General features: G+C 44.7%; 1 protein-coding gene across 1 annotated transcript; it reads left to right on the top strand.

Annotated features, from left to right (window-relative positions):
• The first annotated feature begins 1,341 nt into the window (after positions 1-1,341).
• On the top strand, positions 1,342-2,121 carry LOC122756647. The gene is made up of 2 exons (XM_044006865.1): positions 1,342-1,788; positions 2,023-2,121. The coding sequence occupies exons 1-2, from the start codon at positions 1,342-1,344 to the stop codon at positions 2,119-2,121; spliced, it is 546 nt and encodes a 181-aa protein (XP_043862800.1).
• Positions 2,122-15,461: the final 13,340 nt, after the last annotated feature.

The following is a 15,461-nucleotide window of genomic DNA, read 5'->3' on the forward strand; positions in this document are numbered from 1 at the left end:
AGCAGTGCTGCTCACAGAGCTGGCAGCACTAGTAATTTCTAAAATGCCTCCTCATGACTATGAGACCTTTTACTGGACCGACTCTACGATTGTTCTTGCATGGCTGAGTAAGCCAGCGTGCACCTGGACAACCTTCGTTGCCAACAGGGTCGCAAGAATCGAACAGTGTACCAACGGAAGCAAGTGGGGACATGTACGATCCGAAGACAATCCAGCTGATCTGGCAAGCCGGGGCGTCTCACCCCAAGAGCTTAAGGACAGCGCACTGTGGTGGCGTGGGCCACCTTGGTTGCACCTCAAACAGGAGCAGTGGCAGAGTGAGTTGTGGGTCCATCCGGAGACTGAGCTTGAGCAGCGCCCCGTCAAATGTCACACGGTCGCAGTGCCCCCAGCAGTTGATATCCTAGAGAGGTTCTCAGCCCTTGACCGAGCTCTGCGGGTTCTTGCCTATGTGTTTCGTTTTGTGAAAAGTTGTCGGAGGAAAGGTGTAGCCTCATCGGTAGAACTCACTGCGGCGGAATTGTCGGAGGTGCAAGAGCGGTTAATTGTGCTCACTCAGAAGAATGAGTTTCCCGCCGAATATAAGTTTTTGAGCAACAAGCAGCCAGTTCCACCCGCAAGCGCAATTTCTAACCTAAACCCCTTTCTCGACGGAAATGGTGTCTTGAGAGCAAGCGGCAGGTTACAAGCATCTGAAATGCTTAGTTATGATGAGAAACATCTGATCATCCTTCCTGCACGGTGTAGGTTCGCCGAACTTCAAGTCCTGTGTATCCATCGCATATCCTCGCATGGGGGGAATCAATTAATGATCCGACTGATTCGCTCCAAATTCTGGATTCCCAAGCTTAAAATGTTGGTGAAACGAACAATACACTCGTGCCGAGTGTGTGTCATCCACAAGAGGGGATGCAGACGCAGTTAATGGGGAATTTGCCCCGTGCGAGGTCCACGTTCTCCAGACCGTTCACCCATACGGGAGTGCACTTCGCAGGACCATTTGACGTCAAGAGTTATGTCGGTCGAGCCTGCAAAATCACAAAGGGGTACGTGTGCGTTTTTGTGTGTTTTACTACCCGGACTATCCACCTCGAAGCGACCTCTGACTTGACTACAGAGAAGTTCTTGGCCGCATTCTCCCGGTTTTTCGCTCGGCGTGGGTGTCCACAACACGTCTACTCTGACAACGGGAAAACGTTTGTCGGAGCTTCCACGTCCTTATCAAAGGATTTCATTGAAGCTACCAGAACATTGGTTTTATCCCAGCACTGTCTTCAGAATGTGTCCTGGCATTTCAACCCTCCTGGCGCACCTCATATGGGAGGGCTTTGGGAGGCAGGTATGAGGAGCTTCAAGTCGCATTTTTACAAGCACACAGCCGCTGGGAAATACACGTTCGAGGAACTGACTACTCTCCTGGCGAAGATTGAGGCCTGTTTGAATTCCAGGCCCATCTCGCCAATGTCCGAAGATCCCACGGACCTTATCGCTCTTAGCCCTGGGCATTTCCTAATCGATGGACCATTACTTGCGGTAGCAGAACCTGAGGTTAAAGAAGGTCCCAGCTCCATTATCAATCGGTGGCGGAGGTTGAAAGCCCTGAATCAGCAGTTCTGCCTGCGTTGGAAGGAGGAATACCTAAAGGAACTCCACAAAAGGAACAAATGGAAGTTCCCAACGCGAGATCTCCAGGCGGGGGACATGGTGGTGATCAAAGAGGGGAACTTGCCACCCAACGAGTGGCGGCTTGGGCGTATCCAATTGGTCTGTCCTGGTGTGGACGGCAAGGTCAGAGTGGCAGACGCTCTCACTGCACGGGGGGTCATCCGAAGACCCGTGGCAAAAATGATTCGCCTCCCAATGGACAGCCCTAATGAGTCGGATGACTCCTCCATATTTTAGTTATTTCAGAAACTGCTACTGACGAGTCCTAAGTTTGTGTCTTCCTACGTCGTCCATGTGTCATGATTTTCCGCATCCATAACATCTAATTTTTTCATTATTTACCCAATTCCAATATAGCCGCATATACAATGGCCCCAGCGATCCGCCACGGTGTCCGTCGTTCATCGTTTCATGGTGTATACCGATGTCGAGTGTGCAGGGGTGTTCACCCACTGAAGAGCTGCCAGCGGTTCCTACAACTGCCGGCTGTGAAGCGCCTTCGGGCAGTTTTAATTAACAAATATTGCGCGAACTGTCTGGCCCACGAGCATTCGGATCGGTCGTGTCGCAGCAAAGCGAGGTGCCACATCTGCCAAGAGGCCCACCATACGCTGCTGCACATCCGCGGTGAACAGGCATGCTCTTCGAGGCCTCAACGGAAGCGCACACCCCGAGCAGCGCCTCAGCCTCAACGGCGTCAGGAGGCGGTTTCAACCGGGACACCCAGCTTATTGTCAATGCCGACGGGCGCTCCTAGTCTGGTGAGGACAAGTGTCAGCATCCTTCCGACAGCTGCCGTGCTCATTGGGTCCGACCAGAAAAGATTGGATGTGCGAGTCTTGGTGGATCCGTGCTGCCCCGTGAGTCGCATCCACGTCTCGCTGGTAAAGGCCCTAAATTTGGCCATCACGGACGTTGGCAACGAACGGCTGTGTACCACCGAAATTCGCTCGAAAACATCCCGGATGAGCAAACAGCTGCTGTTGCTGGTGGACGAGGAAATGCAGACCCGGACGCCGACACAGCCACTGGATCCGAAGGTGCAGGACATGTTCCAAAACGTGACGGTAGCGGATGACCGGTGGTTCCACCCATCGCTTCTCTCGGCTGTACTTGGAGCGGACGTGTACGCCGACCTGATGCTGCCGGGTATCCTCGCGAGCCAGGACGGCCTGCCCATGGCACAGAACTCCAAACTGGGATGGATCCTTTCGGGACGCTGCTCTCTCTTAAGTTGCAAGTATTCCTCTTGCAAGGGGGGAGAATGTTCATGCCGAACAGCTGAGTCCGGTATCCCGCCAGCAGAGCATCGCTGTTGGCGGGCGTACTTTTTGACCCGTTTGGGAATTGGGGCACAAAGCCGGCATATTCATGTTTGGAAATGACTTTTGAATAAAACCCCGAACGAGAAGGACGAACTCCAACACCTGCTTTCATTATTTCTGGGAATATTCGGGACACACAGCTTTTCCGGCCCCCGACGTCAACAGAGAAAATAATAACATCGTCGACATACACCTAGCATATCTTTGAGATTCCTTCTCTTGAAACGTCATCTATAGCTCTCTGAAAAATACTTGGGGCGTTCTTAAGCCCGAATGGTAATCTGCAAAACTCATATTTGCCATTGTTTATCGAAAAAACTGTTTTTTCTCGGTCTTTCTCTGCTAACTCGATTTGGTGAAAGCCCGCTTGAAGGTCGAGCGTTGAGAAATATTTTGACTCGCCCATATTTGACAATATAGTCGAAATCGAAGGAATCGGGTTTTTTGGTTCAACTTTCTAAAGTCGATAACCAACCTTTTCTTTTTTACCCCGTTATGGTCAAATCCTTTTTCATCTACAACTTAAGTCGGGTTGTTGTAGGGCGATCGGGATGGCCTTATTACGCCATTCGCTAGAAGTTGTTTAACCTCTGCGTTTACAAATTCCGTTACGCCCATGGGGTGCGGGTATGATTTAGAGTATACCGGCTCCCCGTCTGTTTTTATAGTTGCCATTGTATTTATGTTGTATGGTAGGGCTTCATCTGTGCCGGCTTTTATTGCCGGTGGGACGTCTTTGTCGTCTATTTGGATGAAGTTAACGTTTTCGGTTTTGGAGAATGGGAAGAACTTTAAGTATACAAAAATGTGACCGTACATTAAACAGAGAAATTAGGCACTTTTGTTCTATTCTTGTATGGCCATGAATTGACCTACCGCTAAATGGTTTTTCTACTGTCGCAATGCCTTTAAGCCCTGGGCATGGTGCTATGTAATTTTTTGAAGTGCCAGTATCAATAAGTAATTTGATTTCCCTCCCTGCTAACGTACGAGTGATATACGGGAGCAGAGATTTTACCCTAAAAATTGCAGACGTCGTCTGTGTCGAGGTCGTCTTCTATTTGTTCAACCCTCTCATGTGCCACCTGGTTATAATCTTCCTCTCCTGACCCCTGTTCTGGCATAAAGTTAATTCTCTGTTGAGTCCGTGTGGATTGGCCACTTCTATCGTTACTCGATTCCGCTTCTTGAGGTAGTGCCAATGCCGAATGCAAGTCCTGTGGTTGTGCCGGAAAAACGGCTATTTTCAGTGATTTTTTTTAGGCCAAATACGAACGCATGTAAAGCGTCATTTCTGGGTTGTTTATTGAGGACGGCTGCTGTGGCCGCGTTATGTGTCATAACTGTTTTATTTGTCAGAAGCGTTAGCTTCCTCTGCCTCTGAAGCGCTCCGGCTATGGCGGCCTCCATATTTGCAATCTGTTCTGCTTGCATTCCTAATACTTGCTGCTTTCCTGAATTCCTATCGTCGATAATGCTGTCCCGAATGTGTGCAGCCCTATTGGCTTGTTTTTGTACTTTTGTTCCTAAAAGTTTCTTATACTCTTCTAACACTTCCTCGTCTGACGAGGCGTTCCCTCTATACATGAAAAAAGATCGTTGGGTATATTTCTTTTCAGTGGGTCTCAGTGAATCAAAATATTCACATCTATTTTTTTTTAAATTTGATTTTAGATATCGGCAGAATTTATTTTTTAGCTATTTTCTATTGGCGAATCGCTACTCACATGTTCCTATTTTATCGTCTAGATTTGCGTTTTGTCGACGGCCCCTTGCTGCTGGTGCTGCTGCTGTCGTCGCTGCTGCCGTTGCTGCTGCTGTTGCCGTTGGTGTAGGTCAGGTGTTGTCGCCGATGCTGCCGTTGTCGCTGGTACTGTTGTTGTTGTCGTAGCTGCTGCCGCTGCTGTTTTTCTCTGGTGTGGGAAGTCTTGCAGTTCCTCTCTCTAGTTTTGTATGTTTTCTTTTTTGTCGTCGCGGTTTGTTTGCCGACGGCTTTTGGCTTTTGGTACTGCTGCTGTTGTTGCCGCTGGTATTGTTGTTGCTGTAACTGCTACCGCTGCTGCTTTTTTTCTGGTGTGAGAAGTCCTGTAGTTCCCCTTTGTAGTTTTGTATGTCTTAAAGTTCTTCTGCACTTTTTATTTTTAGTCGCGTGTTGTTTCTGTATTTTCGCACTTTTTAACACGTCGCGTGGATATCGTTAGTTGGTTGGGCGACAGTTAACAAATTACCTCGTTGGTAGTTTAATATCTTTATTACCCACTCTCCCGCTAGGGCGAGGGCTTAAATTGATTTATCGAGATTGTTAAACCCCGGAGTACAAAATTAGACTTACTTAAAGAGCTACCCGTTTCCCAGCTTGAGACTTCTGCCTCCCTGCAGCGCAGTCTCCAAAGCGTTAGGTCAGCATTCCGATATCCGGTGTAAGTCACTCGCTCCGCGAGTGCTCCGACCGGGCTCCGGGCAATTAATCTTGGAATGCGCGATCAGCAGTTCTTTTACTGCGCGTGCAAGCCACCGGATATGGTAGCCTGCGATTCGGCATTTTCTTTCCGTGGGAACCGGCTGTGCTAACTTACATAACTACAAACCATTTTACAGATTATGAAATATCCGATTACATACTGTCTAATAACTCGGAACTTTCTCTAGATAATGTAAACATTTTAAATTCCTTCATTAAAATAAGTAATGCCAAGATATCACTTTCCTTTATATTATTAATTATACCCGTTACTCGTAGAGTAAAAGGGTATACTAGATTCGTTGAAAAGTATGTAACAGGCAGAAGGAAATGTTTCCGACCATATAAAGTATACATATTCTTGATCAGGATCAAAAGACGAGTCGATCTGGCGTCTGTCCGTCCGTCTGTCTGTCCGTCAGTCTGTCTGTCTGTCCGTATGAACGTCGAGATCTCAGGAACTATAAAAGCTAGATAGTTGAGATTCGGCATATAGACTACAGAGACATAGACGCAGCGCAAGTTTGTCGATTCATGTTGCCACGCCCACTCTAACGCCCACAAACCGCCCAAAACTGCCACGCCCACACTTTTGAAAAATGTTTTGATATTTTTTCATTTTTGTATTGGTCTTGTATATTTCTATCGATTTTCCAAAAAACGTTTAGCCACGCCTACTCTAACGCCCACAAACCGCCCGAAGCTGCCACGCCCACACTTTTGAAAAATGTTTAGATATTTTTTCATTTTTGTATTAGTCTTGTAAATTTCTATCGATTTTCCAAAAAACGTTTTGCCACGCCCACCCTAACGCCCACAAACCGCCAAAAACTGTCAGTGTTGAAGACTCTCCTTCGCACTTCTACTAGCTGAGTAACGGGTATCAGATAGCGGGGAACTCGACTATAGCGTTCTCTCTTGTTTTTATTTAATAATTATGTATTTTTCGCTGTCGTTTGCAGGGACTCGGGCACAAGCACACGAACATTCATACATATGTAAACGCATATAAAAATGCGGAGGCTGATTGATTTTTCGTACATTTTGCGCTGTGAAACAATATCATGGATTATCAGCTCCATATTAGTATAAATGCAGCATCATGGAGGATACCACAAAACATTTGGTTGATCCTTATTTCAATCAATCAAAACGAATTGCCCGTTTAATTGGCGGTTTTTCAAAATTATTTCTATGGGACAAATTCATTTGGACAGGACGTTGCCAACTCTTCAAAAACCAAAAAATGGTACCTGGAAGGATGTCAAGTAAGTATATATCAAGGACCCTGTTGATCATTCTGATGATGACACACTTACCGCAATAGTTAGGCGGTTTGGGAAATTGAAGATTACACTGGTCAAAGTCGTCTTTGTTGCCGGAAGACTGGCGGATTGAGAAACTTTTCAATAAAAATGGCACTCGGCTTAGGAATGGTTAATACTCTTTGCGCCGTTTTAGGAGTTTGGAAGCTAAGTTGGATAGAAGCTCAGCCCTGAAAGTTCAGTTCTCAAGGGAACTATCGGAATCACAATTATTGTTGCCCTATCATTGCGTAAATTAGCAGGAGAGCACGAGAACAAAGCTTCGTGATGTTTGATAAATCTACTACAATGACTTCTGGTAGCTGTCTGAACGACTACTTTTTTCATATCCAACAATCCACCAAAAAATCTTTATACGACTTTGTTTCCAATTTTTTTAAATGGCTCTTTGTGGAGATATCTGCAATAAGAACCGCTGTGTGCGGTTTTCGTACCCGAATGTCTTTTTGCAGTGTACTGGCGTATCGTTTGGCAAAAAAAAAAAATATGGATGAGTTAAGTGCTTTTAAATTGAACATTGCGGCTTATGGAAGCAAAGCAGCTGTGCCAGCTCGCTATAAGAGCCATGCATCAGCTATCTTATGATGAGGAGGAATCTTTTCCAGTTGGACCAAAAAATGTTCGTAAAGATTTCTATGTGAATGATTACTGATTATGATCAGTTAAGGAGGTGATAGAAATTCGTCGTCAAGTGAAGGAACTACTATCGCGAGGCAACTTTCCAATCCGTTAATGGTGTCCGAATGAGTCAGCAGCTCTATAGGAGAGTCTGACTGCAACAAGGAGTAGCTAATCAAATTTTACGATGGATCGGATATCGCCAAAGCATTGGGACTAGCCTGGGATCCTTCTTCAGATCAACTTCTATTTCATTTTTCTTAAATTTCGTCCAATTATAATTCTACCAAGCGGATTGCATTTTCAACAATAGCCAAAAGTCTATAATCCTCTTCATCCGCAATTGTCACAAAATTTAAGATCGTTCTGCAATCTCTACGGAGTGCTAACGTGGATTGGGATGACGCATTGCCAGAGCCAATTCTTTGGGGGGAGGTCACCACACAGTTATCGGTCGTACGAAACCTAAAATTTCCACGATTCGTAATGCAACCTAGGGCTTCCGTTGAGTTGCATGGATTCTGCGATGCTGGCATATCAGCTTATGGAGCGTACATATACTTTTGATCGTAGAATAATAGAGAATCGAAAATGCATCTGCTCTGTGCCAAGTCAAGAAATAAAGGCCTTAAAAATTACAAGATTAGAACTTTCCGCAGCGCTTTTACTGGCATAGCTAATCGTAAACGTCAAGTAATCGATAGATTACTGGTCAGACTCATCTTTTGTGTTGGCGTGAATTCGGCCGTATTCGTATATAGCTAAAATTGAGGAGAAGACGAAAGATATGAATTGGCATCACATTCCGACGAACTCAAGCCCGGCAGAGGATCTACCCCAAAATAATGGCTGGGGCATTCCCTTGGCCAAAGGGTCCTCAATTCCTTTCCAAAGCTCGTCGAATTGGCCGTCCCTGTTAAATGGACATTAAAGGATCTGACGATGCGCAGTTCTGTGGCTCTAATTGGAACCGTTTGCATTGACAATTTATCGAACTTCAAATTTCTCAACTCTTTCGATAAGTTGCAGCGCGTATTTGCATACATTTATCGTTTTATATCAAATTGCAGAGCCAATTCTATGCCATTACAAGGCCGTCTTTCAGTAGAGGAGTTCAACTCGGGAACTGCACTTCTATTAAGGAGTATCTGGCAGGATTATTTGGCGAAAGAGTATGGATTTCTTAGCCCGGACAATTTGTTTCCACAGAAAAACAAGATGGTTTCGCTTAGGCCTATACTCGTTTCCGATGGCTTACTTTAGGTCGGTGGAAGGCAACGCAAGCTTGGACTACTATACGAGGCATCCGATATTACTTCTACAGCTTATCCAAGAAGCTTACATTTATTTTGCCGTTTCTCCAGACGGTGTAAAAATTCAACAGCTTTTCCAAGAAGCTCTAGGGGAATTTCAATTCGTAGCTGGTCCCACTTCAACGATTTAAACGTTAAAATGTTAACCTTAAGATATTATTTTTAACATAGTATTATCCTCACATAAATAATCTTTATATTATTATTGTTTTATTATTAACCAAATTTAAAAATCGGGAGTGTTTTCCCAAAGAAAATTTTTTTCAAAAATCGGACTGGAGACTAGCAGTCTAGAAGAAATCGAGGTTCGTTTTCAAGAGATTTCTTGCGCGGGCGCAGCCAGCAGCTTCGACATCAGTTTAACGACTCATTTTAGCGAGCAGCATCCAAACATTCTAATACGACGAAGAGCGAAAGCTTATCAGGTGATCTAACCCACTTGACTATGCGCTAACATGAGCGCACTGATAAGCTTTTCACACTACTATACAGACTAGAATAGATCGCTACAAAACAATAAAAAGAAAAAAAGCCGCAATCCATCGTCCACCGTCTTTAGTACGCTGTTCGATAGGGAACAATTGGTAGTTCTAGGTGATTTTAATATATCTGGTACTGAGTGGTCCTAAGAAAAAAATTCATTTTCCTTCTCCCTATCTCAGAAAATGACTTTATTAATGGTGTCGGGTCTCGCAGCCTCCAAAAGTTCCTAAATTAATTTGCTTATTTGCTGCCAAAATTGGAGACACAATTAATTCATGGCACCGGAGCTGTGCGATTTGTCTCGTTATCTAAACTCCACTCTCTCACGCTTACACCTTTGCGTTCGTCTTATTCCGTACAATTAAGTCGCTCATTATCATTTGCTTTCATATCCTATGCATACGCGCCTCAGTGCCAAATCTCGTTCGAATTAACAAATAAAAACATAATCATTTGAAATCGCTACACAAATAAATCGCCTTTTTATTTCTCGAAAAATAGTAACTTAAAAATCTTATTAGCTTAACAGATGGCTTGCTTGACATATCGTTGTCGTAAGTTAATCATATTCGTAAATCGATTGGATGATTACCAGACCTATACTTTGTAACAAGTCCTCAAAGTGTGTTTCTGTTCAGAGTAGCATCTCTTACTAAACTTGAAGATCCATATCATCCACCTTTTGGCATTGTTTCGCAAAGCAAATTTTCTGAGGCTATATAATTATGCCCATTACTCGTAGAGCAAAAGGGTATACTAGATTCGCTGCAAAGTATGTAACAGGCAGAAGGAAGCGTTTCCGACCATATAAAGTATATATATTCTTGATCAGGATCAATCGACTCGACTCGATCTGGCCATGTCCGTCCGTATGAACGCTGAGATCTCAGGAACTACAAAAGCTAGAAAGCTGAGATTAAGCATACAGACTGCAGGGACATAGAAGCAGCGCAAGTTTCATGCTGCCACGCCCACTCTAACGCCCAAAACTGCCACGCCCACACATTCGAACAATAATTTGATATTTTTTCATTTTTCTATTGGTCTTGTAAATTTCTGTCGATTTGCCAAAAAACTTTTTGCCACGCCCACTCTAACGCCCACAAACCGCCCGATCGTCCGATCTCTACTGTTGCCAAGTTGTGGCGGATGCTATTAATATGTTTTACACGGCAATTTTATTATTATTTGATTCTTGCGTTCCCTTGTACTTTCAGTCAATTTCTAACTAACCTCCTTGGTTCAATAAAGAGTTGACACACCTTTATACAAAATTGTAAGATACCGGCTTTTAACATATCTTCTATAAATATTTAAATATCTATATACTTTTAATTTCGGACTTAAAAGCATTTGTACTTTAAGTTATCCTTAGCTATATCAAATTCTCGTGAAGGTAGGAAGGTAGGATATGTAGTAAGTCAGTATGTAGTTAGGAAACGAAGGTAGCAAGCAACAAAATTTACATCGAAGTCCAATATCTTTTACTTGTCTCTGTCTAAAATATAAATACCCAATTCTCATTTCTAGTTTTAAATTACAAATCTTCAACGGCTCTTTAAGTCAAACAAGAACTGTTAGAGGAATCGCTCTCCAAATTCTCTTTCTCCTTCTCTGTTCCTCCAAGCCCTTTTTCTACAGACTTTTTTTCTTCAATTTTAGTTCTCCAAACTGTCCTTCTTGCACTGCTGTTACTACACAATGGTTTGTTGCGTAACTGGTAACAGGCAGGCCATCCTTCCGCATTTGACATCTGCATTTGTTTAAAGTTTTATTATCTCCCCTGGGATTCTGTCTACGGTCACAGCTCTATCATGAAGTCGACAGCGCCGATTTCACCTTAATTGTTCGTAATTGTTCTTTAAATTTCCCGTGAAGCCGTTCCTTACTTCCCCAGCGAATTTTCCGTTCTTCCGCGATCTGGTCACACTACCTTTTCTCGATCGATAATAGCCGCCGTCCGATATCATCCGTTGGGGCGTGTCCCTTTCGATGGTCTTAGTATTTATGCAGTGAGACGCAGTTCCTGTGTTTTTGTCTATAGATCGACAGTATCAGAATATTTTGTGTGTTAATTGCATGAGATTTATATTAAACATGATAAACTGGTTAACAGTAACAACACCTTGCAATTCTCCTTTGGTTTATTTATCTAGTGTTACACTTCTAGTGATTTGTCCGTTGTAGGATCGCTCCGGGCAACTTCCCGGTTCACATTACGCAATCTTCGAAACCGTCAACCGGTTCTTCACCACAATCCCACCACGCACAAGGGTTCTCGATAGGATTGGGTTCTCCAGTTTAAGCAGTGTCGGACTCGCTGGGCCGACGCCAGGACCTTCTCCTTAGTGGTCTTAATGTACCTCAACTATCTGTTTCCTAATTCGGTGGTTTGCTTTGCCCCGAACGTCTCTTTGCTACTTGTTGACTTTCAGGGCTTTACACTTCTTCCTACTTAAGTTGTTTCACTTTCTTTTAGAAAGATTCTTGTTCTCCTTAACTGTCTCGCCTTTAGCGCTCGGCCTGTTATATAGGCCTCGTTTTACGTTGTCCTTAATCGCCACTTTTAAAACCCTAGACCTCGGGGCTATGCGGTATCTAAATGCTTTCCGCAACGTTTCCACAGTTGTCGTTGGCAAGGCCGCGAATTCCATCCACTTAGAAATTCTGTCGATTAGTATCAACAGCAAAATGTTTCCCTTTGCATTTCTTCTTCTCCATATTTAGAAGACCTTAGGGCCTCTCAAACTTCTCTTTATATATAGAAGACCTCTGGGCCTCTCAAACCTTTCTCTATAATTGGAAGACCTCAGGGCCTCTCAAACTTCTCTTCATATTTGGATAACCTCAGGGCCTCTCAAACCTTTCTCCATAATTGGAAGACCTCAGGGCCTCTCAAACTTCCCTTTATATTTTGAAGAGCTCTGGGCCTCCCAAACCTTTCTCCATAATTGAAAGACCTTAGGGACTCTCAAACTTCTCTTTATATTTAAAAGACCTCAGGGCCTGTCAAACCTTTCTCCATCATTGGAAGACCTTAGGGCCTCTCAAACTTCTCTATATTTGGAAGACCTTAGGGCCTCTTACACTTCTCTTCACGCTTGAAAGACCTCACGGCCTCTCAAACTTCTCCTCATATTCGGGAGGCCTCAGGGCCAATCCAACCAATCTTCATAGTTGGAAGACCTCAGGGCCTCTTAAACCATTCTTAATAGTTGGAAGACCTCAAGGCCTCTCAAACCATTCCTCATAACTGGGAGACCTTAGGGCCTCTGGATTATTCTCACCCATAGGTCGATGCCCACAGCAGATGTCTGTGCGGCTTCTGCAAATAAACCTCAACCACAGTAAGGCAGCTTCCGCTGCTCTTCAACTCCATCTGGCTGAGGATGGAGTCGACATAATCCTGATCCAGGAACCTTGGATAGTGGGAGGAAAGGTTTCAGGATTAGGGACTAAGAAATATATTTGCCTGCATCTTAGCCAAAAAGCACCTTATCCTTTTTCTGCTCCATAATTACAGCGATGCACATAACGCGGCAGCCTCGGTAGAGAGTCAGCCATCTCCGTTCCGAGTGCTGTCATCGTACATGGCCTACGAAAGGCAAGAACCGCCGGATGAGCTGGTAAGGAGACCGGTAGAAGACAGCGAAAAGCAAAACATAGGCCTCCTAGTAGGCTGTGATGCAAACGCCCACCATACACAATGGGAAAGTACAGACACAAAGGACCGCGGTGTCTCTTTTAAACTTTATCTTTAGTTCAAATCTCTTCATATGCAATAAAGGTAATGACCCCACCTTTATCATTAAGAACCGAAAAGAGGTAATAGACCTAACTCTCGTCTCTAAACCACTATTAGAGACAGGAGAGTGCTAGATAAGCACTCTTTCTCGGACCACAGGTATATAGAAACGACCCTCACAACGAACCCCTCAAAACCAGCAGTTTTCATAAACCCAAGGAAAACAGACTGGACAAAAATATTTTAAGGGAAAAAATCCCAATGGACCCCCATACCCCCAAATTTTCACAGAAACCTGCAACTATACACTAAAAATGGCCTGCCCCAATAGCAAGCCCAAAAGAAAAAGAAAACCTCCCTAGTGGTCAGCAGAACTATCCCCCCTCCGAATAGACTGCAGAACCCTTTTTAACAGGGCCAAGGCAGGAAATGAGGAGGCCCTGTGGACTGCCTACAAGAGAGCCCTTTCAAACTACAAAAATGCCATCAGGAAAGCAAAGCGATCCTCGTGGCATTCCTGCTCAGAAATTTAAAATACAACTGAAGCAGCTAGGCTTAGAAAAATTCTCTCCCAATCTGCCACAACCCTAGGCTACCTTAAAAGAGCAGATGGCTCCTGGACCAGCACGAGTGAGGAAGGTCCTCCATTGGGCCAAACACAGTTTTAAACCATACAAATCTGCAGGTACAGGCAAAATCATACCCGCACAAATTCAACATGCGGGAAATATTGCCATAAATTGGCTTCTTGACATTTTTAAAAGGTCCCTACTTCTTGGACACCTACCGCAATCGTGGCTAGAACCCCGAATAGTCTTCATCCCCAAAGCAGGGCGACCATCACACACGACCCCCAAGGATTTCAGACCAATTAGTCTGTCACCCTTCCTACTAAAGACCCTTGAAAGAATCATCGGCCTGCATCTGAGATCAACTCTCAATCCAAGTCTCATCACAGACACGCAATACGCCTACAAGAAAGGGAAATCGACAGAGACAGCACTACACTCTCTCGTCTCCAAGATAGAAAGATCAATGTCCCAAAAGGAATATGCACTGGTAGCTTTCCTAAACATAAAGGGAGCTTTTAACAACGTCATCCCAACGGCGATTACCGGAGCCCTGACAGACCTTGGGGTGGACCGCCTCTTGGTGGGACTCATAAACAAACTGCTCACCTGCAGGAAGGTTATGTCTTCACTAGGCGCGTCAACCCTCACTAGGCACGTCAGCAGAGGCACTCCGCAAGGAGGCGTCCTCTCCCCACTTCTATGGATCATATGGACTGCTACCTGATACTATGCGACATGGAAGGGGAGGCTGCAGGATAATAGCCTACGCGGGCGACGTTGCTATTATCTTCATAGGTAAATACCCCCAAACGCTATGCGATCTAATGAGCGAAAAACTTAGTGTTTTGTCCTGCTGGACCAAAAATAACGGACTAGAAATTAACCCCTCAAAGACCGAGCTGGTTCTCTTTACTAATATACCAGACTTAGTCCAACCTATCCTCAACAATCAAAGACTTTCCTTCACTAGCAACGCAAGGTACCTGGGCGTAATACTTGACAGGAAACTAAACTGGAACTTGAACCTCACAGACAGATACAAAAAAGATGCAAAGTAAACTGGATATATACGGCCATCGTCAAACCAATACTACTGTATGGAGTCGTGGTATGGTGGCCGGCCCTGAAAAGAAAACGCACCACCCCAAACGAAGCCCTAAATGCCATACTCAACCTCCCAAGTCCAGAACTAGCTGGCATGGAACAGGCCACAGTAAAGGCAATCAGGCTTAGAGATACCAAACAGTGGAAACCACAAGAAGGGGGTCACTCATGTATCCTAATACACACTCAAATAGTCCCCTCCAGGACAGACTACTGCACTCCAACGGAGTACATACAAACACCGTTCAACACAATTATCCCAGAGAGGGACGAGTGGAACTCACAGACACCTGGCCCCCAGAATGCTATATGCTTCTATACGGACGGGTTCTAAACTACAAAACAGAGTAGGAGGAGGAGTTTACTCCGAACAGCTAGGCCTACGCATCTCGCTCAGACTTCCCGATCATTGCCTTATATGGGTACCCGGACACAGGGACATAGAAGACAACTCCATCGCAGATGAACTAGCTCAAGAAGGCACTACCGCGCCACTCATACAAGAGATGGAGGGCATGAGTAGTGGCCTTTAGCCACTTGTAAACTACTACTTAGGGAAAACCTAAACCGAAACAAACAGACAATATGGGAAAATACCACACACTGTCGCCTAACACACCAAATATGGCCAAAAATATGCTCAAAAAGAACGTCAAAACATTTAAGGTTGACCAGAGCAAACCTCAGCACTGCTATGAGAGTCATCACAGGGCATTGGTTGATAGGCACCCATGCCAGAAGGCTAAATGCCCCGTATAACGATTTCTGCCGTAGCTGTAGGGACGATGAAATGGAAGAAACGGTAGAGCATCTACTACGCCACTGTCCAGCACTGCAAGCGAAAAGACTT

This window comes from Drosophila santomea, unplaced genomic scaffold (genome assembly GCF_016746245.2).
Source record: "Drosophila santomea strain STO CAGO 1482 unplaced genomic scaffold, Prin_Dsan_1.1 Segkk85_quiver_pilon_scaf, whole genome shotgun sequence".
Taxonomy (NCBI): domain Eukaryota; kingdom Metazoa; phylum Arthropoda; class Insecta; order Diptera; family Drosophilidae; genus Drosophila; species Drosophila santomea.